The sequence below is a fragment of the Varanus komodoensis genome, unplaced genomic scaffold (genome assembly GCF_004798865.1).
Source record: "Varanus komodoensis strain SLA01 unplaced genomic scaffold, ASM479886v1 scaffold11, whole genome shotgun sequence".
Classification (NCBI taxonomy): Eukaryota; Metazoa; Chordata; class Lepidosauria; order Squamata; family Varanidae; genus Varanus; species Varanus komodoensis.
The window spans coordinates 32358330-32382898 of NW_025335317.1; the positions used below are offsets into that span (position 1 = coordinate 32358330).

A 24569-nucleotide genomic window follows, 5' to 3' on the forward strand; every position below is an offset into this window, starting at 1 on the left:
GGACAAGGGCGCCTCTGTCAGGCATTCTGGGAGTTGTAGTTGACTTCCCGTTCCATCGCTAAAGTAAGTCATGGAAGCAGTTTGGGATTTGTTAAACTAAACGTCTTCTTTTATGGAGGACAAAGGAAGATGGCCCTTGGAGATCGGAGCTGAAAAAGGAAGCGAAGTGAAACGGTGGGGGGTGGGGAGCAAGCAAAAATGCGTGAGCCATGACTCGAGTCCTGCGAAAGCGGTTTGTGGCATCCTTGCGCCTTTGCTATTTAATGGCGTTTGCCGAGCCACGCCTACCCTTGCCATTGCTGCGAGCGGCAGCATTTCTTCTCAAACACTCGCTCTCTCATGGCTTCAGCATGCTCTGATCCCTCTGGCGTCGCTCCCACTAGGCGCTCGAGCGGGACCACGTTTGCTCTGCAATGAGTTCCGCTTTATGGGAACGACATTAGGATCGACGAAGAGAGTATTCACCATTAGCCCTACTGGATCATAATCGTAAAGCACTTATTTGGAACTTTATCAGTGGGACTTAAGTCCAAGAATACGTTTAAGTCCAGTAGGATGTACTCCCAGGTAAGGTTATGATCCGAGGCTGCCAATCTAGTCTCACCGAACTCTGTGGGAGTTACTGGGCGTTTCTAAGTGAGGTTTCTGTGGTGCCATCAATGGAATTTCAGGGGGCATCCAGATGGCATCTTCCCTTTGTAACCTCTGTGGTTTGCCACCACTTATTTCACCTTTTCTCCTACTGCAGAAAATCTCTTGAGAGAGAAAAGAAGGAATAGCTGCACAATGTGTCCATACTGATAGTGCTAGGAGCCCTCTGCCTGGAGGCATTCACTGAGGAAACCGGCATAGAATTGGCCTGCAGTGCCACAGTCCTAGACATACCTGAAAATGAGTTCCATTGAGTTCATTTGTAGGTCCAAGTCAAACAGGCCCTGGACTGGACTTTTAGGCCCTATTTCTAATCTTATTTCTCTGCACATTACGTTGAATTCTATGTGACTTAGGACCAAACATTATATTTGGGATACTGGGCTGCAGGCTACAAGCTACTGATTCTGAAGTCATTCCAAAGTTTTTCCATCACCAAGGCATGCATACTTTGTGGCACCTGTATGATAGGTGCTCTGCAAAACACAGGTGAAGTGCTCTCTTGTTAGGGTGATATTGGTGTGAACCTCTCCAGTAGGTCAGGTGTTTGCATACAAATAGGTGCAGAACAAAGAAATCCAGTGACATATATTCCTTCTTCAAATTTCAACTATCAAGAATGTATTCTAGTATAAGCCCTTTGGAAGTCCACGTCTTACACATTCCTGAGACCAGAATAATGTGCTTAGCCACCTCTTCCCTAAATTCAATAACAACATTCCCCATACCACACTTGTTCCACAGTGGTTTTTTGTGTGCCTGTGGTGGTCTGAATGGAAATGAGTGCATGGAAGGTTCACAGCAAGATCCATAGTTATTAAGATAGAAAAGAGCCAGTGTGATGTAGTGGTTAAGAGTGTGGGACTGGGACTCAGGTGATCTGAGTTCCATCCCACTCAGACATGGAACCAGCTGGGTGACTTTGGGCCAGGTACAGACTCTTAGCCCAACCTACCTCACAGGGTTATTGTTGTGGGGATAAGATTGAGAGAACAGGAGGAGAATGGTGTAAGCCACTATGATGTCTTTAAAAGAAAAAGGTGGCATATAAATCTAATAAATAACTAAACAAAAATGTATTATTATTACATTGTATTTATATACCAATACAAAAGAGTATTTTCCTCTTGAGAGTAACACAAAGTGGCTTGCATGGCTCCATTTTATTTGCACAACAACCTTTTGAGGTAGTTGCAGTGAGAGTCTGTGACTGGCCCAGGTCACCTGGTGAACTTCATGGCCAAGTGGGACCTAGAACCCAGATCTAGAACTAGAATTCTAACTACCAATCCACACTGGCTTTCATATAGATAAGACTGAAATTGTCAGGATAGTTTGGGATGATGTTGGGGAGAGGCTGAATAATTAGATGGCATTAAAGAAAAACCTACATATTAAACTGTTTCAGTTTTGAGGATCAAAAAACTTTCTTGTTGATGTTCATGTATGTATTAAAAATAAAAAGTTAGGGTTCCTGATAATTTCATACGGCAGTCTCATAGGTTGCAAAACTTTTAAATTGCACAGACCAGAGCCTCCCAGGCAAATCCAGGGAGAAAGGCAGCCTTTTGGTTCTTCTACTCCAAAGACCGTCTCCACCTATCCAGTTTAAATAAAATAAAATTAATGCATAAAATAGACAAGGTTGCCAGATGTCTTAAGTTCTATTGAATGTGCATTCCCAGATTTCAACAACTCCACAGACCTACACACTGCATTTTGAGAGCCTTGTACAGCAGCCAAGCACATTAGACTAGCCAGAGGTTTATTTTTAAGGGTTGCATCTTACTCCACTGATCAGGGCTTCTGAAAACACAATCAATGCACTATCAATGAATCAATGAGCAGGCACTAAACATATCTCTAGTGTCCCTTATGTTGGACATTGGATTGTACCAACGCTGCTATTTCATTTCTTAGTTCAGAAATCCAGGTAAACAAGAGCAGTCCTTTATTTAAGTTGAGGATAGATTTATACATATAGTTCAATGTATAAAGCAAGAACTCAATGGAGAAAAGTAATGTCCCGGAAATAGTCAGTGGTGCCTCTGAACTACATCTCCCAGCATGCCTCAGGATTTGGGAGAGGACAAATTTAACTACAATACCCATCATGCTCTGTTTTCCGTAGTTACACAGGTTGGAATTGGCAGTTGACGGGTGAGTCCGTATTTCTAGCAACCTTCAGTAAGCATTCGGAAACAGGTCTGCCTGCTCATCTAGGTGCTTGTTGTTCTGGGATAAAATGGGTAGGGCTGGTGCCATTACTGGTGAATTCAGGTGGGGCTTAGAATCCTGAAGTGCAATCATCCAAAAGACAGCATGAAGCAGCATGTACCACAGCAATAACCTCTGACCATTGCTGTCCCCCAGGCTGTGCCATCTGCTGCCTGTTCATGCTGGGATCTCCTTTGAAATTCTGCATCTACTCAAGGGGCAGGAGTAACACGAATGCCTGCCACAGAGATGGATGATATCCGACGGTCCTATGCCAGGCTATGCAAGGAGAGTGGCGCCGAGCCTCAGGAGAGCATCCTGCAGCACTTGGAGGAAGCAACAGGGAGAAGCCACTTGGATTTTGCGACACAGAGCCTTTCCGTGGATACATGTGGAGCCCTGGGCAAGCTCCTACAAGATGAGCTCCAGTTCACTGAGATAATGCTGAGCGATTGCATGTTGAGTGAAGAAGGTGGGCTCTGTTTGTGCACAAGGCAATCCTCGATTTATCTCCTTTCCTGACAATGGGGGATGAAAGCCAATACTCATTGCCTCTTCTCCTTCTGACTTTTGCCCCCCTTATTTCCTCTAAACTGGGTTTTTGTTATTCTGCACAGTACATTTCAAAGAGTTACCTGAGTGGGATTTCTTTCAAAGGCAGCTTGTTCATTAAATTGAAGCAAATCCTGATAATTTGTCAGGAATGCATTTCTAGAGGGGCAGCAGTGTTAGTCTGTTTTCAACACAAATCAGCCTTGTGGCACCTTAAAGGTGCTTACCAATCTGCCACAATGTACCTGCTAGTCTTTTAAGCTGTTCCAAAGACTTTCTCTTTGCACTGGGACTAAAGCTGTAATTTTATAGAGACAAAGATGAACTACCTGTCCTTTCCCTTGCAGGGGCTAAACTACTACTACATGGACTTTGTTCGAACACAGTTGTGAAATCCTTGGACTTGAAGGTGAGTCTTTTACAGCCCAAACATTATGTTAGGCTAAAACTCCCACTTTTGGAAATAGGTAATTTGCTGGTAAGAAAAGAATTCAGCAAAAAAGACAGTCTAAGCTCGTTCTAATCCATCTTATTGTCCTGTGGCAGATAGTACAATCAGTCATTAGTCCAAACCTATTGACCAGGGCTGAGCACATGTGGTCTTTCAGACGCTTTAGCTACAGCTCCCATCATCCCTCATTACTGGCTATGTTGGCTAGGACTGATGGGAAATGTAGGCCCAAACTTCTGGAGGGTCATATGCTGCCCACCCTCCTATTGACCATGGAAGCAAACTTTTGTGCAACCTTTGGAATCCCGCTCAAGTTTTGAGAGTTCCAGCTCAATCTGGTTCTCACAGATTCAAAGTTAAAATTTAAAATGTAACGCAAAAATCAGAATCAAGGGACCAAGAAGGAAAAAAAGGCTAGTGACTTGTTTTTCAGCTGTTATTCTTTCTGTATGTTTTGCATTGGATTCAGCTTTGACATTCCCGCCAGAAGACTGTCACTGGTGAAATGGGACTTCTGCATCCTGTCCTCCCACTTGCAGCCTCCTGAGAACTCTCCAGATTTCCTCTGGAGAGGAGCAAATTTGGAGGGCATATGGGGGGTGGCAGGAAGGGGGAGAGGAGGTGGAGTTCCTGATTCACCAACTGTATCCTTTCACTAGAATGAAAATGTTGGCTCCAAGACAACAGCCTGGAACCAGGCCCTGTTATGAATGCTCTAACTCTTCATAATCCCCATATGAGCCAAGAGAGGCAAATTTTTGTTTGTGTAAGTGGGAATGTGCTATTAGCCCAGACTTTACTCATGCATCATCTGCCTCTTTACAGACTTGCACTGGTTTGCATGCCACAGCCGCCTCCCCAGAGGAATCCTAGGCATTTGTTTACTTAATTATACAATATCTACTCTACCTTTCTATGCAAAGGATACAAAAATGGTGCATTACAGCAGCACCATAGAAACAACTGTTCAAAACAACTGAATATAAAAGCATGAAAATCAACTTGAATTGTAGCTCTGCAAGGGTGAAAAGAACCGCAACACCCACTACGAGTGCCTAATGCCCACGGTTCCTTGGGTGAAGCTGTACAAAGCAGCTCCTAGCTTTTTGTAGTGCTGCTGTGGTAGACATGGTAGGCATGACTTGAGCAGAGCTGGCTGGAGCTGGGGTCAGACTAGATGGCCTGGGAGGCCCCTTCTGACTCACTCTGTTTCTATGTTTCCATGATGTGCTTCCATGTAGCAGGACACTGACTGAGCCTGGTTTGTTTCAGGGAAACAACCTGCGAGCTGTGGGGGCCGAGGCTCTGGGGAAATTGCTCAGGCAAAACAAGTCTATCCGGAGGTGAGCCATGCCGGGGAGACGTGGTGGGGCTGCAGTTCCTTTTAACTCACGGTGTGTGGACACAGAATGGGGGCAGAATGTGAGCCAAGGATGCCCTGTGATTCTCCGAGGTGCTTGCTTTGAATGTGCTTGCCTGTGTCGTCTCTGCTCCCCCAGCCTCACCTTGGAATGGAACAACCTGGGCGTGTGGGAAGAAAGCTTTGCCCTGTTCTGCGAGGGCCTCCGCGCCAACTGCCACCTCCAGTGCCTGGATTTGCGCAACAATCAGATCAACCATCAGGGGGCAGGGGAGCTGGCCATGGCCCTGAAGGGTAATTCCACTCTACGGGAACTGGGTAAGGCTGTTCTTTCTCAGCAACAAAAAGTATTCCCACCACCACCCTGTTAACTCAGGGGCATGACAACCACCCTCTCGGGAATGTAGTAGGCAAACTGGCTTACTAACTAGCAGCCACCTGCACTTATTACATTGGCCAGAGAAATGGGCTGCACCTGCACCAGAAGATTTCTGCACAGCTGCTTGTGCTGAGCCTGCGCCAGCGGCACAGCGTCCCACTTTCATCCCGGGAGGATCGCCTAATGCGCTGCATCTGCCAAATGCTACTGGGCCGCCTTTGCAGAATAGGCCGTGGCTCTGGGGCAACTGGCCGCATCTGTCAGCTCGCAGGGGTGTGGTGTTGCGCTCTCTCTGTTCGAAAGCACGTGCATTCGCCCACTGCCAACCAACCAGGTCTGGGCGAGCAGAACACAGAACTGTGTGACTGCAGGCACGGCTTTCCTGCCCTGGCTTGTGCTTTGTGCTCTGGCACCTTCAACTGCTGAACATTATTCATTGCCCTCCTGGTTCCCCATAAGCAGCATTTCATGAAATGCTTGTTTCGTCACATTTCTTTGGATTTATTACCACTCAACCGATGAACTCCTTTGGGACAGTTCAATCATAAAAGGAAACAACAACAGCAACAACGAAGCAAAACAGCCCAAAGTAACAATCAAAGTATCAGAGTGATACAGTATTAAACTTTAGAACAATTAAAAATATTGACGAGCCAGCAGTAAAACTAATAGCCAGAGTAACAGATTGAAGGTTTAAAGGCCTGCTTAGAGAAGAAGGGCTGGTGCCTGAGTGTTTGGGTGGAGGTGGGGGGCCGTGACAGAGGAGGTTACCGCCCATCACACGGTTGTTGTACACCCTGAGAAGAGGCCCTGAAGATAGCCTTGCATTAGCTGACAGGGCCAAAGCAAAGGGGCTGAACATCTCATTTGCATTCAGGCCACCTAAGCGCCATTCACTGGCCTGACTGGAGAGGGCAGGATCTCGAGCCGCTGGGCTGGGGAAGGAGTCCCTCTTTGTCTGAGGGAGACTCTGGAGACAGAGGCTCTGCTCCCTGTCTTCTCATGGTACCTCTCAAGCCCAGAAATGCACCTTGCAGCAGCCTCTTCCTTGCTCATTCCTTGTTCTCTGCAAAACTGGGGACATAAGAATCCGAGTCCCAAAAAGGAAGCTGAGCTTGCACAATGCTACTCTGTTGGGGGATCCACCCTTCTAGATGGGGGGCCCTGAGCCTCTGACAACCCCCCACCCCACCCCACCCTTTTGCACTCACATAAGTGATATCTGGCTGTGAGGCATCTGTTGAAAAACCTCATTTTCCAAGCTGCTCTCTGGAAAGGCAGCTGAAGTGACACGCTGGAAGGGGAGGTCAGGCTCCGGTGCCGGGGTTTATTTCTTTGGCTTGGGATATGACTTCTGTGTGGAGTCAGGTGCACCAAAACCTGAAGAAATCAGTGGGCATTTGCACTTTTAATTCTGCAAAAAGGGGGCAGAGTGGGATGCTTTTCCAACGTGCTTGCAATTGTTCAGGAAAGTTTTCTCTATCCAGTACAAATTCGACACTTGACATGAGCCAGAACAGCAACAGAAATTGGAGTCACGGAACCGTATGAATTCCTGTTTCAGTTAACTCATCCAAAGGTAGCCCAGTTCCAGCTGCTGGTGTTCCAGTGCTTGGGAACACATGCCCTTGTGTTTTAATGGATGTCCCTGTGGGATGACTTGCTTCTCACTTAGACCTGCGCTGGAATAACATCGGACTCCTGGGGGGCCGGGCACTCCTGAATTGTCTGCATAGCAACCGGACACTGCAACAACTGGAACTGGCTGGGAACAATGTGCCCAGTGACATCCTGAAGGCTGTAGGTGAGTAACTCTGCCTAGGTTCTAGAGCTCTAGATTCAAGGGCTGCAGCAGGCCGCAATGCACCCAATTCGTTGTTCAACAGGGTGGAAATCAAAGCATTATCTAGTGTGAGATCCAATGAAATGCAAACTCAGAACGTCCAGAGAGATTCCTGACTCTCTGAAGTTGGGAGCATATGCACGGTTTGGAGTGTGTTGGAGAGGGAAGTGTGAAGTTTTGAGTAGTGCTATCCTGTGGCTTCTAGGCAGCCTCTAAGTGGCCATAGGACTTTTTGGATTCTCAGCTGTGGGCTTGGAAAAAACCCTGACCTTGTAGCTCAGATCTCCCTCACTGCCATCATAGCCGGTACAGAAGGAGCGGTGCTGGCTACGTCTCTAAGGTCAGAAGAGTGACGTCAGAGAAGGGCTTTGGGGAGCGTTCTGAGGGTGTGGGGAGAAAAGGAGAGCAGCACTGCCCCCACACCACATATCCTGGAATCGCCTCCGTCTCCTTCTCTCATGCCCCACCATGCTACCCTTTGGCAACCAGGACCGGCTGTCTAAATGTTTGCAGAGTGAAAGGAGCATGGAAGCAGCTTTCACTTCTGTGCTCACTTCTGTGCTGCAATGCTCTTAATCCTCTGCGTGTGGAATGTAATAGGCATCCCCACAGGATTGGACCCAAGGCACATATCGGGGAGCAGAGAGGTTGGGAGGGGAAAGTTATTATCCTCGTGTCCCATTTGAGGGTTCCTTTAAATAGTATAACTATGTGCTTATATGTACACTTGTTCTTTGACCCACTTTGAAGACATTTTGTCTGGAGCGTACAAATCACAGTGATGGTTATATCTGTTCAGACACATCTGATTGGCCAGTGTGGCAGACAGGACCAGGTGGAACTTGGCTTTGCTCTTCTTATGTTATGCTCCCTTTCTGGTTCAAGGTGCAGAGGGAACATGTCCGTGGCAACAGCTGCATTTTCTGGGTGAAAAAATGTGGAGATAGCTGAGCGTCTCTGCAGTCCCATGGAGCAAAGAACATTTGATGGAAAGAGTTTAATCTTGAATGCTTTGCTTCTTTCTCTTTGGCCCAGGCCAAGCCATGGAACATAACCAAGAGCGCCAGGACATCCTCTGCAAGAGTCGAAGCAGGACGCAAGTGCTCAGCAAAGAGGTGCTGTGCTTAAAGGAGGAGAAAGCAAAACAGGTATGTTAACCTGGCTACACTCGGGCTTGACGGGGTCTGTGAGTGTAAATGTGGCATCTCCAGCGCAGCCTCTGGAAGCACTGTGGGACCCATGAAGCCGCTCGGAGGCCTTGCCCAGCTCTTGCTGCCTCTAAATTTTCTCTCCCCTGTGCAGATCAGGCAGTGATTCCACTGGCTTACAATGGAGTGTGTCTGTGCGGTGGGGGGTGGGGGGTGAGCAGTGCCTTTGAAAATGGCTGCCAATGGAGTCTCAAGTACCCTTGAGCAAGAGGGGCTCAGGTGAGGTGAGCTTCTCCCCCATCAGTGGCTTTTCCCCCTACATGCAAGGCTATGGAGTGCTCTCTCTCCACAGACATCCTGATGTATTGTGACTGGCTGCTCGTCTTGTAGGCTGAACCACAAAACAGCAGCTACAACACTTCTTAAGAATCCGAAAAGGGTTGGGTTCCCTCATATCTTCCAGCAACAGGCCGCAAGCAGTGGTGGGGCTGTGCTGCCCTTTTTATCCAGGCAGACGTCAGGCAGAAGAGCGCCAGATGCCGCTGCCCCTCTCAGGACTGATCTGCCGCAGGGTCTGAGGGATCCTGGCTGGCAGACGCAGCTTCCTAACCTTATTTGATGATGCCCCTGAGCTGCAAGGGAGAGTGATCCTGATCTACAGTACCCTTTCTTCCTTGAGATCTGACACTCAGCTACATTGAACAGTCTAAGAATTAGAGAGGTGTTGGAGCGGATGGTCTAGTGGGCTCTAGGGAGGATTGTTCTCATTCTGTCCTTGGATTGCAACACCCAGGCACTGCCTCTCAGGAAAGACTGCAGCAGCTGGGATTGTTCAGATTGGAAGAAAGGCACGTAAGGGAGACATGACAGAGGTGTATGGAGTTGAAGAGGTGCATGGTGTGAAGAAGCAGGAGAGGAAGGCACTTCTCTCCTTTCCCCATAATACTAGAACCTAGCCAGGGACAGCCTATGAAGCTGACTGGTGAGAACTTCAGGACAAAAGTACTGCTTCACACAAGGCCTGGTTTAACGTGGAGAATTCACTTCCACGAGATGCAGTGATGGCCACCATCCGAAGGGCTTTGGAAGAGTTTGCGCAAACACATGGAGGAGAAGGCTATCAGGTCTATGAGCCTCAATGGCAATGATATGCCACCTCTGCTCTCAGAGGCAGTGTGCCTCCAGACATGGGTTGCCGGAGAACTTCGGCAGGAGGGGGCTGCTGCATTCACATCCCACTTGTGGGATCCGGTGGGCGGCCTCAGTGGACAGAGTGCTGGGCTAGGTGGACCCTTGGTTGGATCTAGCAGGATGTTTCTTACATGCTTACATACCTGCTTTTCAGTTCCTGGGTCTGATGGATACCATTGACAAACAGCGAGAGGAAATAAACCGCAGCAGCAGGTGAGTGGGGTGCAAGATCTTGCTGCTCCTCCTGGGCCCAGGCGGCCCAGCTCTTGACAGAATCTGAAGCAGGGGCAGGCAGCACGCAAGTGTTTGTGCTCCCCCTGCCACTTGTCCTTGAGTACGGGGTGTGTGTGTGTGTGTGTGTGTGTGTGTAACGGTTTAGCTTCCACAGTGGTTTGGAAGCCTAATTTGTCCCTTTGAAAGTTCTGCAGCAATTTTTGTCTGAATCTGTATAGCAAGCCCACCCATCTTTTGCTGTGATAGCAGGACTGCAGCCTAGGGAACTCTTCGCAGGGGTTTAAAGTGCCCTGGGCACCCGAAATTGTCCACTTAGTGTTCATTAACTTCATGAAAATAATGTATTAATAGAGGTGGCTTGCAATTAAATCAGCCATTTAAATCAGGAATGCTTCTTGGTGAAACAAATGGGAAGCTTGGTGATAGGACACCTGGCAACATGATGTGCAATGTCAAATGTGGATCCCACACCAATTTTTGAGTAGTATTGGTGATCTTTCAATATGGCTAATGGGATACATCATCCCAGGCCAAAACATCATTGCTATTCAACTTAGAATAGTTGTATATTCAAATACATACGTATTTTATGGGCAAAATCCACTGTTCTACAATTGGAATTCTGCTCATTCAATGGAACTTTCTCCTTTTTCCTCCCCTCTGCAGCCCCTCAAAGTCCCAAAATCTACCCAGGATTATTCCCCAACCTTCTGGAACTGATTTATGAGGGTGCACAGGGAATCGCATGTGGGAAAGGAGAAATGCTGCCTCCCTGGTCCATGAGTGGAAATTGTTCTGTTAGAGGGAGGGGTTGATTGGTTACCACCTTCACCTGGAAGCACCATGCTTCTCATAGCAACAGTTCATAGAATATACCATTTTTAACCTGCTAAAACCCTCCTCCTGACTTGTCAAACCCATTGCCCCGTTTTAACCAGTGCTCATCTCCTCTCGCGCTGCAACTCTGCTACCCCCTCGTCCCCCGCTCATGATGCAAGACATCATTCTGGACAGTTCCATACTTGGATCTCGCTCTCTGTTCCCCACGCAGGGTGTCAGCAGCGCGGGTCGGGCAGCTGCAGGAGGCCCTCACTGAGCAGCACTCTGTGGTGAATGCATTAAAAGCGAAGTAAGGAGCAGCAGGTCCCTGGGAGTGGGACAGGTGGGGGGCTGGGTTGGAAAAACTGGGCTGTCCTTGCCAGCACTGCCTCCAGCGGGAGCAGCATTCCTGGTCTGTGTGGGGGTGGCCGTCCCTCAGCCTCACACTCGGAGTTAGCCGGCGGTTGCGGAAGAGAAGCTGCAGCACAGGGGCTTCCTTAGCCTGGGTCCAAGTGCAGCAATCGTGTGGGCCAGGTATCCTTCAGCTGTGTGGGCATCGCTATTCACTTCTGTCTGGGGCTGGTGAATGCCTATTTTCCCAGTGATTAAACCATGAAGACGACTACTCTAACTGGCATCAGTCACACACAGAATGAGGTGCTAGGTTAATTCGCCTTGAGAAAGGCTCTCCCCATCCTCTGACTGGCACACTGCAAAGAGCAGCTGTGGAGACAGAAGGGAAGATGAAAGGCAGTTCAGTTCTTGGCCGTCTGACTCTGGGCCCAGCTGGTCAGGCACTCGTTCCCCGGTTGTGGGTGCAGGCGTGCCTACTCCTGTTATCGCGTTGCAGGGAGCCCACGGAGACGCCTGGCCGTCTTGCGCGAGGCTGACGTGGCCCTTCCTGCCTTGCAGGCTCCAGATGATGGAGGCCGCGCTGGCTCTGTCAGAGCAGAAGGCGAGTGAGCTGGGCGAGTTGCTGAGCGCAGCAAAGCAGGAGCAGGTGAAGCAGACGGAGAGCCAGGCCAAGGAGCTGCAGCAGTGTAAGAAGGTAGGCTAGGATTCCCTGGCACTGGGTGGGGGCGTGTGTGAATGCATGAGAAATCTGCGGCCGGGGGACAGAAGCCGGGAGTTCCTGGGAGGAAGGCCGTGCTCAAGCTGCACTTGGGGGTTTCTGGGAGTGGAGAGCATACAAAGAAGTGGAGATGGGGGCAGAGGAAGAATTGCTGATGAGGACAATGATGGCTGCCCTGTTTCATTTCTATACCAGCCCGGAGCCAAAGCCCTCTGGGTGGTTTGCAGTCCACTGATAGTTCCCACTCTCTGGCTTTGTAGGATGCTGCTGATCGAGAGGCGAGGCTTCAGCGTGAACTTTCTGCAACCAGTGAGAAAAACCTTCAGCTTAGGAATCAGGTAAGAGGAGCAGCTCGAGCACCTGTGGAAGCACACGGACCCGACAATCCCCCTCAGCCCTCCTAGTACTCCTGGGATGAACCACAACGCAATGCTCTACACCAGCCTTCCCCAGCCGGGCCTCCTCCTCCTGAGTTGGACTGCAAGCACCATCAGCCACATTCCCCATGCTAGCGGGGAATGGTGGGGTGGCATGCCAATGCCTTTGGCAGCAGCTGGGCAGAGGATGGCTGGCACTACAGTCTTTCCCACCATCTGAGGCAACCTGGTGTCCTCTGCTTGTTTTGGACCAGAGCTCCCTCAGCTGGGGCTGATGGGAGTTGTAGGGCATGCATCTGGAGGGCACCAGGTTGCTTTCATCCAGTGAAAGGTATAAGAATCAGGCTTCTCTCTGTCTCACGGGGTGCCTTTCTTCTAGGTGGAGGAGTTAGAAAGAAAGAACAAAATGCTGCAGGAGCAGCTGTTCCAGGTGAAGGAGGACCTGACCCACACGACGGCGGAAATGAAACTGCGGGCTCTGCAGGCTGAGGGTGAGCGTGGGGAGCGGGGCAGCCATGCAGCGCTGGGCGCCTGCTGGGGCCTGGGTTCCCTGGAGAAGGGGTGGCAGGCTGAGGCAGCGGGCTCCTCCCTCTTTTCTCCCCAGAGCGCTTGGAGATGGAGAAGAGGAGGTTCAAAAAGGGCCTGGAGGATGCTGAATCCCTTCGACTGAAGGAGGTGAGGAGGGGGCTGCTGGGACCACACTGGAGCCCCCTCTCAGTGGGAGGGGCATTGCTGCTTCCGGCTCGTGCGCTGTACTCGTGGGCAATTCATCTTGCCCACGCCTTCAGCATCTTGTGCCGTACGAGGTGGGGCACGTGTGTCTTCCCTGAATCATCGGACTGAATAAGGAGCAAAGGACTGCTCCAGTGGAAGGCCCTAAGGCTGGGGAAGGGGCCCGTGTCTTCCCTCCTGGAGGATTCCCCAGTGGCAGAGCCCCTGCACAAGTGGAAGGATGCTTTTGGAGCTGCTGCCTCCCCTCAGACCTTGTGCCCCAGGATCGGAGGGGGGGACAAGGCAGTGTGTTCCTCCTCAGGGAATTTCCTGGCAAGGCTGGAGCCCCCCTGGAATTCCACAGAGTTGCTGGGCGGAGCAGACCACCTTGTGTAGAGGCACCATGCTTTTAAATCAGGTCCCCTTTTTCCACAGGCCTTGTGGCATGAAACCTGGCCCTTTTGCAGGGGAGGGAATGGTGTTAAATAAGGCACAGAAGCCTCTATCCCAAGCCATGATGTGGCTGCAGGGTCACATTTACTTCTGTCTCCACACTGCTTTAAGAGGACCACCATTTCCCAAAGAGAGGAACGGGTTAACTGGACTGCATTCAGGTGCTGCTATATTGGCTGCCTGCCTGGCTGTCTGGCTGTCTGTCCCTTTCTTTCTATGAACTGGCCAAATGGCAGATGCTCTCAAGGAGGTTTACCATCGCAAAACCCCCAAAATGATAATGTAACAAATGAAACACTAAATACAACAATGAAAATGTTAACAAATTAAAAATAATAAGGAACTGCCCTGATAATCGGAGTAACAGATTAAAGACTAAATGCCTGCTGGAAGAGGAAGGGCTTAACCTGGTGCATAAACGTACACTGTCAAGGGCAATGGGAGGGGAATTCGCTAGGTGGGGGGCCAGCACAGAGCAGACTCTCCCCGGTAGCCAACGATGGCACCATGGCAGAGGGTGGCACCCAGAGCCGAGCCGAGCCGAGCCGAGCCGAGCCTCTATCAGTGACTTTCGCAATCGGGCAGGAATACCTGAGAGGAGGTGCTCCTTCAGGTATCCCCTGACTGCTGCTGCTGCTGCTTGTAATGCAGGTGAATCACATGGCACATCACCTGGAGACGAGTGAGCATGCGCTGCAGGAGCGCATCCAGAGGCTGGAGGCCACCCGCATCAATCTTGAGGAGGTGAGTCGGAGGGGGGCACAGTATCGTGCCCCGGTTGCAAAGAGCTCTCTGTGATAGTTGGCCTTTCTCTGAATTACATCCTGTTCCCACCCTCCACTGGCTGGGTCTTCCCTGGGATTTTGGTCCCAGATGCATGGACCCAAAGGCTGGATGAGTCTGGGGAAGAAGTCTTTCCCATTCACTTCTGATACCCTGATGTCATGCAGTCGTCTTCTGCTTTCTAATTAGGAACTGAGCCGGGTGAAATCTGCTGCCCTTGTGGAGCGAGGACAAATCGAGGAAGAGCTCATCAAAGCCAAAAACCAAGCTAGGCTGGAAGAGGTGCGTACAGCAGGCAACTCAAGGGGGTCAATCATTTTGCGCAGAACCGCATGCTGCAAAATACATGGAGCTGCTGGGCAAACAAACTGTGCTTGCAAGACGCCCTCATTCTACTGTCCCCTCCTTCTGTTCCTCCACCTGCACAAGCGGCTGCCAGGGATGCGCAGCAGGGGCAGGGAGGAGCATGGGGCAGTGACTTGAGGTCCACTGGAGGGGGAGCAGCTCATGCCACGTGGGGCTGGTGTTTCCATTGGCAGCCCCCCGATTCCTATAATGGTAGAAAAAGCATGGCCCTTGAGATGTTGCTAGGCTACAACCTACCAGGCACGCTTTTCCCATCCATGCCTTATAATCCACAGCTCTGTTACTGTAGGACTGCAACATTGCCATTGTTGAGTGACCCTGTTGGAAAGGAACCCAGCATTTTGTGTTGGCCTAGGACATGGGTCCTCAAACTATGGCCCGGGGACCAGATCCAGCTTGCCATGCCCATTTGGACCCGATGCGCGCACCCCCATGCCCACGCGTGCACCCACCGCTGCCCACCTCGCCCCAAGTGTGGGGAGGCAGCGGTTTGCTTGCTCACAGAAAGCGATCTCCAAGCAAGCAAGCTGTTGCCTCGTGCGCCCGCCTCGTGGTGCGTGCCCACCCAGCCTCACCTCGCCTCACTGACCCCAGCCCGCGCGCACCACCAGCACCACCTTTTCGGCCTGTGCCCAGCACCGGCAGCTTTCAACTGGCCCCCTGGTGGAAAAGTTTGAGGACCCCTGGCCTAGGAGCTGGAAGTCCTAGAGTCAAATATTCTACTTAGCTGCAAACTCACTGGGCAGCATTGGCCCAGTTGTTCTCTTGTTCAGCGGACCTTGTCTCACCAGAATGTTGTGAGGATATAAAAGGGGAAGGGAGGACTAGGTATACAACTCTGAATGCCTTAGATATTGGTGCCTATAGAATCTGCAGCATTTCCCCCCATCTCTCACACAAACATCATCCAAGAACAAAGTAGGTCCTCTGCTTCAGAGCTGTTGTTTTTATCCATGGGCTAGTCCAGTTTCAAAAGTAATTGATGAAAAGTACGCAGTCCACAAATCAACTATCGCAAATCAACTGAGATGACATGAATTGGGTAGCAGCTCTTCTTGGGAGCCACTGTTTGGCTTCAAGCACGTGGCTTCCCTTCGTCTTTCTCTGCTCCTTTGCCATTCACAGCAACAGCGACTGGAGCACCTGGAAGAGAAGCTGCGGCTAATGATGCAGGCCCGCGATGAGGCTCAGAATTGCTGTCTGCAACAGAAACAGTCAGTAGCAGAGGCCCATGCGAAGGAGAGCCAGCTGAGTCTGCAGGTGGAAGGGCTCAGGAGGCGGGCAGAGGAGCTTCAGCAGGTGAATGGGAGCTTTGGCTTGAAAATGGACATACCTGGGCAGATGCTGCTGCACGGCTAGGAAAGCCTGAATCAGCACGTGGATCAGGGCTGCAGTCCTCTGCATCAGGAGCACAGAGCATCAGGGCCAGGGGGCAAATCCAGTTTCCTGGTCCTTAACCCAGCCTTTGGGTCCCACAAGTGTCCATGTTGCCCGTCTTACTCTGAGTCCTGTGACCTTTCTTCCTGACCTTGGTGGCTCAGTGGTTCCCCTCCCCAAAGCAATGGTAAAAGGTTGAAATGCATCTCTTAAGGCTTAGTTATTGGCAGTAGGAACATTAAGCTATAACAGGCTGATATAGTTGTCCAGCTCCCTTTTTCCTTCAGCCGTGCCCTTCACTGGAATGAGGCCCTGGAGAGTTTCTCCAAATGGAATTCAACCCTGGGGCTGAAAGTACCTCTGCCGGGCATACTTACCTGGGAGACAGTCACTCTGCACTCAACAGAGCTTACTTTTAAGTAGGCATTTACAGGCTTACACTATTACTCAGTTTTCGAATGTGCTCAATTTCTGTTAATTGTTGCACTCTTCATATACAATTAAAGTGCTTGTTTTATAATTTTACAAAAACAGGTAATAGGAGAGAACTAAAGAAGTATGGAGCAAGGAGGGGCACTTCTCTAACTACTGCAAGTTTTATTCTGGTTCATCCTCCAGCCACATTCAAACTTCCTGTATAGCCACGAGAACTAGCCACTTCCTTTTAAGTTGATTTAAGTGTCTTTGGGTTCCACATTTCCTGTTGTGCATTGTGCATCTAGCTGCCTGTTAGGGTAATGTGCACATGGAATTGATCATAAACCAGCAACATGTCCAAGCTAGTAGTTTCCATTCATCAGCTTCTCATCTGAATCTTCCACCCAACAACCAGACATTTGTCTGAGGGCATGCATAACCAATGCCGGTGATGTTAAAGGAAGGCGAGGGACTGGGGGAAGAATACAGATCTGTTGGAGCCCATCGTTTGGTGACAGGATGGTGCAGCCTTCACTAACCTGCCCTCCAGATGTTTCTATGGCCATCTTGGCAGAGAAGGCTGGGGAGGCAACGCCACACATCTGGAGGATACCAGGCCAGCGAAGGCTGGCCAGCACTGTGACTCTGGCTGCAGTCAAGCACGCTTAGGCTTCACTGCCCCCATGCATGGCAGGAGCTGAGCAGCAAGGAGCAGGAGAAAGTCGCAGAGGTCAACAAGGTGCGAGTGGAGCTGCAGGAGCAGATTGGACACCTGGAGGCTGAGAGAACAGCACAGGAAGGACTGCGAGAGAAGATTGCAGCCCTGGAGCGACAGCTGAAAGGTAACAGGCCCGAGGGGAGAGGTCTCTGCTTCCTCGGAAGCTGCAGCACATAAAGGACTGTGGCAATGGCTACTGGCAAGGACCTTGCCCGTGCAGGCCAGCTGTTACTGCTTTCTAACGCTACCAAGTACTTTTCTGTGTGTGCCATTTGATACCCCAAGCCTGGATCTTTCCTATGAGATACCTGCAAGAGAACGAAAAGCCAGGGCGCTCTCTCTCAAAGCAGTGGTCTGGATGCAACCCTTGCCTGCCTGGTGGGCCGCAAAGGGCCCCACTCATGATTCTCATGCAGCTCTGCATGCCTTTGCCAGCTCCCATTCTCTCTGCGCAGCACATCCACACTCCTTCATGTGCCCCCTCAGCTTGGGGCACCTCAGCCCACGTGATGCCTGGGCATCCTTCTCATCTCCTCCTGGGCTGAGGTTGCTCTTGAGCTGTCTTTCCACCTCGTTCAGTCCCAACAAGCCTAGAATAAGGAAACTGGTTGCCAAAAATCCCAAGTCCGTGAGCAGTAGCATGATCGAGGGAAGCAGTCTTATGTACCCTCACTCAAGATTAAATGTGACTGGTTGTGCTGGAAGCTTCTTTCAGTAGAGGGGCTACAAGTATCTTGGGGGAAGACCAGTCACAGTTAGGCTTGTCCTGCTAGCAAGAGAAGGGACCAAGTCCCAGTTTACCCAGATTGTTCCTGGATTAAGCTGTGGCATCATCTTGGAGGGCAAACCTACATTTCTCTACCACTGAATGGTATCTGGTGCTTTATTGGTTTCTGTCACTGCCATGTAAAATATGCCCTGCCTGGAAAGCATTTTCTCCATCCTGAGACCACAAGGACTGAGGCATTAGGGAGATGGTTTAGAGTTGGAAGAAACATGATAGAGGTGTACAAAATTTTGCTTGATGTAAAGGCAGTTAGGAGGAAGTTTTCCCTACTTTCCCATAATATTCAAACCCATAAAGCTGAAGACCCATAATGCAAAGTACTTTTTTTCCAGGGATGCATCATTAGACATAGAATTTGCGGTCACAGGAAGTAGTGATGGTCATGCACTTAGATAGCTTTAATAAGGGTCTAGACCAGGGGTCCTCAAACTTTTTCAACGGGGGGCCAGTTGAAAGGCTGCTGTGGTGGGCGCAGGCCGGTGAGGCAGGGGTGTCCACGGGCGCGGGCTGGTGAGGTGGCGGCGGGCGCGCGCATGGCAAGGCAGCAGCTTGCTCGCTCAGAGATCTCTGGGGGAGTCCAAAATGATCTCCAAATGAGCAAGCCGCCGCCTTGCTGCGTGCGCAGTGAGGCAGGCGGTGGTGGCGGGGGGCTTGGGCGCGAGGAGTCCAAAACCTCTGAGGCAGGCCGGATAAATGGTGGGCCGGATCCGGCCTGGGGCCGTAGTTTGAGGACCCATGGATTGGGCAAATTCATGGACGGAAAGGCTATCAATAACTATGCATCCTCACAGCTATCAATTACCTCTGGTATCAAAGGCAGAACACCTCTGTACGCTAATTGCTGCAGGACAAGGAGACGAGGGTGCTGCTGCGTTCCTGGCCTACTGGGGCGTCTGGCTGGTCATTATGTGGACAGAACCCCGACCTGGAAAGGCCTTTGGCTTGGCCCACCACGGTCTGCCTTTTGCTTTTATGTTTGTGCAGTGTTGTCCAGCAACCATCGGGAGAAGCTCCTGGACAAAGAGGGTGAAATCTCAAGCCTGCTCGAGAAGCTACGGGTCCGTGAGGCAGAAATCTGCAGAATGAGGGAGGAGGAAGCTCAGCGAGCCAGTTTTCTCCAGAATGCCATCATGGCTTATGTGCAGGGGTCCCCTCTTGGCTCTTTCAGCCCGAAAAAGTGAGCATGAGACTTGAAGGACCTTAAAGAATGATGTCGCAGAATGATAATTGTGGCTTGACTCTGGGACACATGTGTATCATGAATTCTGAGTTCCGTATGTCACTGGGATATCCTGCAACAGGGTGCATTATAAGCTACCTGAGTCTGAGGTGTCACCAAAGGACTCATAATTCCTGTAGAAGCCATTTCTGTGGTCTGCACCTAAACCACGTCCTGTCTAAACCTGAAAACCATGTTGAAGACCACCAAAGGTAAAGCCATGCATTCTGTTTTGTAGCCCACAAAAAGGTCAGTTCACATGGCTAAGAAAGAGACTGGGAGAGAAAAACAGTATCTCAATTTGGTTAGCTCTCATAATGCATCAGGAATGAGCAATTTCTCAAATCCCCTAGACCCTGCAGGTATTTCCCATGCCAGTTCCATAGAATATTGCTCTGATATGGGAGATGCCTTCATCCTTACACTTCCTGTAATCATGGAGAAATGAGGCTGGGGCAAGGGTTAGTTGATATGTCCTGGTCCACTGCTACCTTTAGCAGAACATCATTTATCTTCCCATGCCTGGAAGAGCACAGCTGCTGAAGCTTTCTAAAGAGGTCATTATAGTGAGCAAGCCTCAGTCAGTAGCGCATGATTTCTTTGACCTTAAAAATGGTACAGAGGGAGAGTACTAACAGGGGCGTGAAGCTGACTTATCCGTGGAGCCTGGTCGATCTCCATAGCAAAAGGAATCAAGCCTTTCACCAATGATAGCATTTTTGTTGATGGGATGTAGGGGTGTGGCACGGAGATTTGATTTGGGTTTTCCAGACCATCCTGATTTTGCTGTGTTCCCCTCCTGGAGGAACAGTAAACTCAAACAATCAGTTCTAATTTCATCTTTGAATCTGGTATGAAAATGAAATGTTTGTTCTTTTGTCCAACTTTAAGGACTGGTTTAGAATTTTTAAATATATATATATATATATTGTGCTTCCTCTGTGTGTATTTTCACATATAAAGTGTCTATATTTGATATAGAAATATGACATCTCTAACCACATTCCCTACATGTCACAAAGTGAAATAGCACACTAATATTTTGTTTTATACGAAGCCTTTTAATTTGGAAGCAGCAATATTCCCCTTCTTTCCATTACAACAGTCTTTTCCCACCATACTTCACAGTACACATGAGGTTTTCCCAAAACTTCCAGAAGACAGATATATTCAAATTTAGCCTTTTCCAACATAGTGATCACCAGATATGTAGAATTACAGATGTATGGTCCAACACACCTGCAGGGCACCAGGTTGGGAAACTGCTCTAAAGTAGGATTAGTCAAGGGCAGGTAAATCAGTATGCAAAGCAAACGCTTACTTGCATACAGCTGTCCTGTAGCCTGTTGTGTTAGATTCCTTGTACCATAACTGTACTGTTTGCTGAGTAGTGATGGTGAATCCCTGGAGAGCGGCTGCTGGTTGTGTCCACAGTGCCGGCCTGGGTGGACCAAAGCTGGGCTTTGTCTAGGCAGCCTCTGATCTTCCTGCCGCTCATACAGAAAAGCAGCATGGCTGGTGTTGGAATGTATACATCCCAGCCAGGGAATAAGGAGGTGTGTTTGCCGAGGCAGTGGCAGGGATGAAGAAAAGAATGATGCTAGGAGGCTTCTCCCTCTTCCTTCAAAGCTTTGTTGACATGTTTCTGGAGGGAGCCAAGTGCCCTTTGCTCATGCCTGTCTGGAAGGATCGGTGCTCTGCAACCCACTGCGTATGGCAAGGATGCCTCCCACCCCTGCACACCCAAACAGTGCCCAGGGTTCTAGGTGCATCACTCTTTAAAAACATATATACTTCTGCCCTGATGATTAATGGGATTTGACTGATTCTATGGGAAAGGAGAAATGTGTTCTCTTAGATTTGCCCTACAGTTTGGGGAGCTAAAGGGCAGCAAATCAGGATCTATATTTACTGCCACACATTTTAACATCGGCAACCAAGTCTTGCGTACATTCAGTCTTTTACTAAATCGCAGAGCATGGAGATTTCTGTAATGTGTGTGTTAGTGTCAATGAGCCTTATACAGGACACTAAAAGTGTTGAGCCCCTTTCTCTTGCACGGTAAACACACCTCTATTTTGCTGTTTCGTGACAGAAAACAGGGAAAAAAAGCCATTTTTAAATCAAAGATACTTCTTAACCAATACTTTTGAATTAGCTCTGTGTGTAGCTAAACACATACCCTGGATTTTAGGAAAGCCAATTTTAATAAACCCAGAACAATGATAAGCAAAGTCTCGCGGCAAGTGATCCCAATGAGAAAAAGAGGCCAAGATGGGTGGGGATTTTTAACAGAATTCTAAAGACACAATTGCAAATAATTTCAACAAGAAAAGTGGGTAGAAGACAAGCCCATGTGGCTTCACAGAAGCTTAGAGATGATTTGAAAACAAAGGACATGTATAGAAAGTGGAAGAAAGTACAGGCTAAGGAAGAATACAGGCAGGTAGCATGGAATTGAAGGAATGGTGTCAGGAAGGCTAAAGCTAGGAATGAAATGAGGTTAGCAATGGATGGTAAAAGTGACAAAGCCTTCTTTAGATATGTCCATAGTAAAAGACAAAGGAAAGAAATGGGGGTTCAGCGGCTCAGTTGGGTGGCAAAATGTTAACAGATGACAAAGGCAGAAGTGCTCAGTTCCTACTTTGACTCAGTCTTCTCCTAAAAAAGATCTACGACCTTCTTGATGAAGGGAAAAGCTGGATGGCAACTCAGGAATGATAGGCAAATGGTCAAGCTTCATCCAATTGTGTTGAATGAGTTCTGCTAGGGCTTGATAAATTCCATCGTAAAGTCAAAAAGGAGCTAGTGGAAGAACTCTCAGAACCATTGTCTATTATCCTTGAGAAATAATGGAAAATAGTGTCAGATGACTGGACAAGGGCTATTGCCCCCATGTTCAAGAAAGGAAAAAAGAAGAACCTGGGAACTACGCAGCACTCAGTCTGACCTCAATTCTTCAGACAATTCAGGAGCAGATTATAAAGCAGTCAGTCTGCAAACACCTTGAAGGTAATGCCTGATTACTAGAAGCCAATACGGACTTCTCAAGAACAGGTCTTGCCAGACTAATCAGAATTTAATTTTTCACTGGGTAACCTCCCTGATAAACTGGGAATGCTATGGACATAGTATAACTTGACTTCAACAAAGCTTTTGACAAGGTGCCCCATGATATCTAGAATAGCAAACGAGCTAAAAACGGGCTAGATGGAGCAACAATCAGGTAGATCCACAGTTGGCTATAGAATTGGACTCAAAGAATGATCATCAGGCACATGCTCTCAAACTGGGGAGAGGTTACAAGTGGGGTCCCACAGGGTTCAGTCCTTGGTCCAGTGCTATTCCACATTTTTTAAATGATTTGGATGAGGAAGTGCAAGGAACAATGATCAGATTTGCAGATGACACAAAATGGGGTGAGATAGCTAATACCCTGGAAGACAAACAAGATTCAAAGTGATTGGGCTGAAAACAGAATAAAATTCAATAAGGACAAATGCCAAGTTCTGCACCTAGGAAAAAGAAACCAAATGCATCATTGCAATACTTGGCTCAACAATACCGTAAATGAGAAGGATCTTAGGATTGTTGCAGATCACAAGCTGAATGTGAGGCAGCACCGTGTCGTGACTGCAAAAAGGGCAAATGCTATTTAAGGCTGCATTAATAGAAGAATCAGTTCCAAATCACATGAAGTACTAGTTCCGCTTTCCTCAGCATCAGTTAGGCCTCCTCTCGAGTACTGTGTCCCGTTCTGGGCAGCACAGTTTGAGAAAGATGCTGACCAGCTGGAAGGGATTCAGAGGGCAAGCCACAAGGATGATACGGGGACTCGAAACAAAGCTCTGTGAGGAGAGATGGAAAGAACTGGGCATGTTTAGCCTGGAGAAGAGTAGTCTAATGGGAGATACGATGGCACTGTACAAGTGCTCGAAAGGCTTGTCACAAAAAGGAAGGATGGAAGCAAGTTCTTCTCAATCATCCCAGAGTGCAAGACACAGAAGCATGAACTCAAGCTTCAGGAGGCCAGATTCAGGTTAGGGGTCAGGAAAATTTTCCTTGCTGATACAGCAGTACAACAAAGGAACCAATTACCTACTGGAGGCATTTAAGATGCACTTGGACAGTCATCGAGAGGGATGGATGACTCAGGGTCCTACCCTGAGCAGGGGGTTGCACCCAATGCCCTCTGACCCCTTCCAACACCACCGTTCTGTGATACTATAATCCTAAATGCTAGTATCCTACAAATCAGAATGAAAACTTCTTATGTGCTGAAACCTGAAATGGTCTAGAACAGTGATGGTGAACCTGTTTAGAGAGCGAGTGTCCAAACAGCACCCCAAAACTCACGTATTTATCACAAAGTGCCAACACTACAATAAAACCTGAGAACTGAGGTTTTAGTTTAGGAAACACAAGTCACAGCCAGTGCAAGCAAGTATCGGGTGCTAGGGGAATGCAGGGGCGACTTGGCTCATGTGCTCACAGAGAGGGCTCTGTGAGCCCGCTGGGGGACACGTGCCATAGGTTCACCACCACTGCCCAAACCCTACCCTGGTGCACTCCCCAAACCCTAATATATGGGTAAAATACGATTGAAAAGGGCGATTTTGAAAAACCTGTCCATGAGGTTTCTCTGCACAGCTGATCACTTCTGCCCATTCCAAACACATTCCAACCATCAAAATCATGCCAGGACGCCATGTTTTTCTAGCACTAACCCTAACCTGGAGCACACCCCTAATCCTAATATAGGGCTGAAATACCATTGAAATGAGGGTGATTTTGGAAAAGCCTTCCATGCGTAGTTTTCTCTGCACAGCTGATCATTTCTGCCCATTCCAAACACATTCCAACCATCAAAAATATGCCAAGACACCTCATTTTTCTAACCCCAACCCTATGCTGGTGCACACCCCTAACCCTAATACTTGGGTGAAAGTTCCATTGAAAAGAGGGCGATTTAGAAAAACCCTTCACTGAGTAGATTTTTCGGCACAGCACATCATTTCTGCCCATTCTAAACACATTCCAACAATCAAAATCATTCCAGGACACATCGTTTCTGTAACCCCAACCCTATGTTGGTGCACTCCTCAAACCTTAATATAGGGCTAAAACACCATGGAAAAGGGGCGATTTTGGAAAAGCCTTCCATGAGTAGATTTTTCTGCACAGCGCGTCATTTCTGCCTATTCTAAACACATTCCAACCTGCAAAATCATGCCAGGACACCACGTTTCTTTAACCTTAAACCTACTCTGGAGCAAACCGTAGCCCTAATATAGGGCTAAAATACCATTAGAAAGAGGGAGATTTTGGAAAAGCCTCCCTTGAGTAGCTGTTTCAACATAGCTCAACATTTCTGCCCATTCTAAACACATTCCAACCATCAAAATCATGGCAAGGCACCATGTATTTATAACTAACCCTACCCT

General features: G+C 48.9%; 1 protein-coding gene across 4 annotated transcripts; it reads left to right on the plus strand.

The window, feature by feature from the left end:
* Positions 1 to 8: 8 nt before the first annotated feature.
* LRRC45 (leucine rich repeat containing 45) lies at positions 9 to 20058 on the plus strand. 4 transcript variants are annotated; one of them, XM_044419926.1, is made up of 18 exons: positions 9 to 63; positions 3025 to 3340; positions 3768 to 3829; positions 5144 to 5214; positions 5371 to 5549; positions 7286 to 7414; positions 8489 to 8601; positions 9947 to 10005; positions 11078 to 11155; positions 11758 to 11893; positions 12178 to 12255; positions 12674 to 12785; positions 12899 to 12969; positions 14110 to 14202; positions 14431 to 14523; positions 15733 to 15906; positions 17096 to 17243; positions 18891 to 20058. In XM_044419926.1, the coding sequence occupies exons 2-18, from the start codon at positions 3103 to 3105 to the stop codon at positions 19085 to 19087; spliced, it is 2031 nt and encodes a 676-aa protein (XP_044275861.1). In that variant the 5' UTR covers positions 9 to 63; positions 3025 to 3102; the 3' UTR covers positions 19088 to 20058. The 4 variants fall into 4 exon arrangements, with proteins under 4 accessions (XP_044275861.1, XP_044275862.1, XP_044275863.1 ...); XM_044419927.1 differs by lacking the exon at positions 9 to 63 and adding an exon at positions 431 to 567; XM_044419928.1 differs by lacking the exons at positions 9 to 63; positions 18891 to 20058 and having other exon boundaries at positions 2911 to 3340; positions 16952 to 17172.
* Positions 20059 to 24569: the final 4511 nt, after the last annotated feature.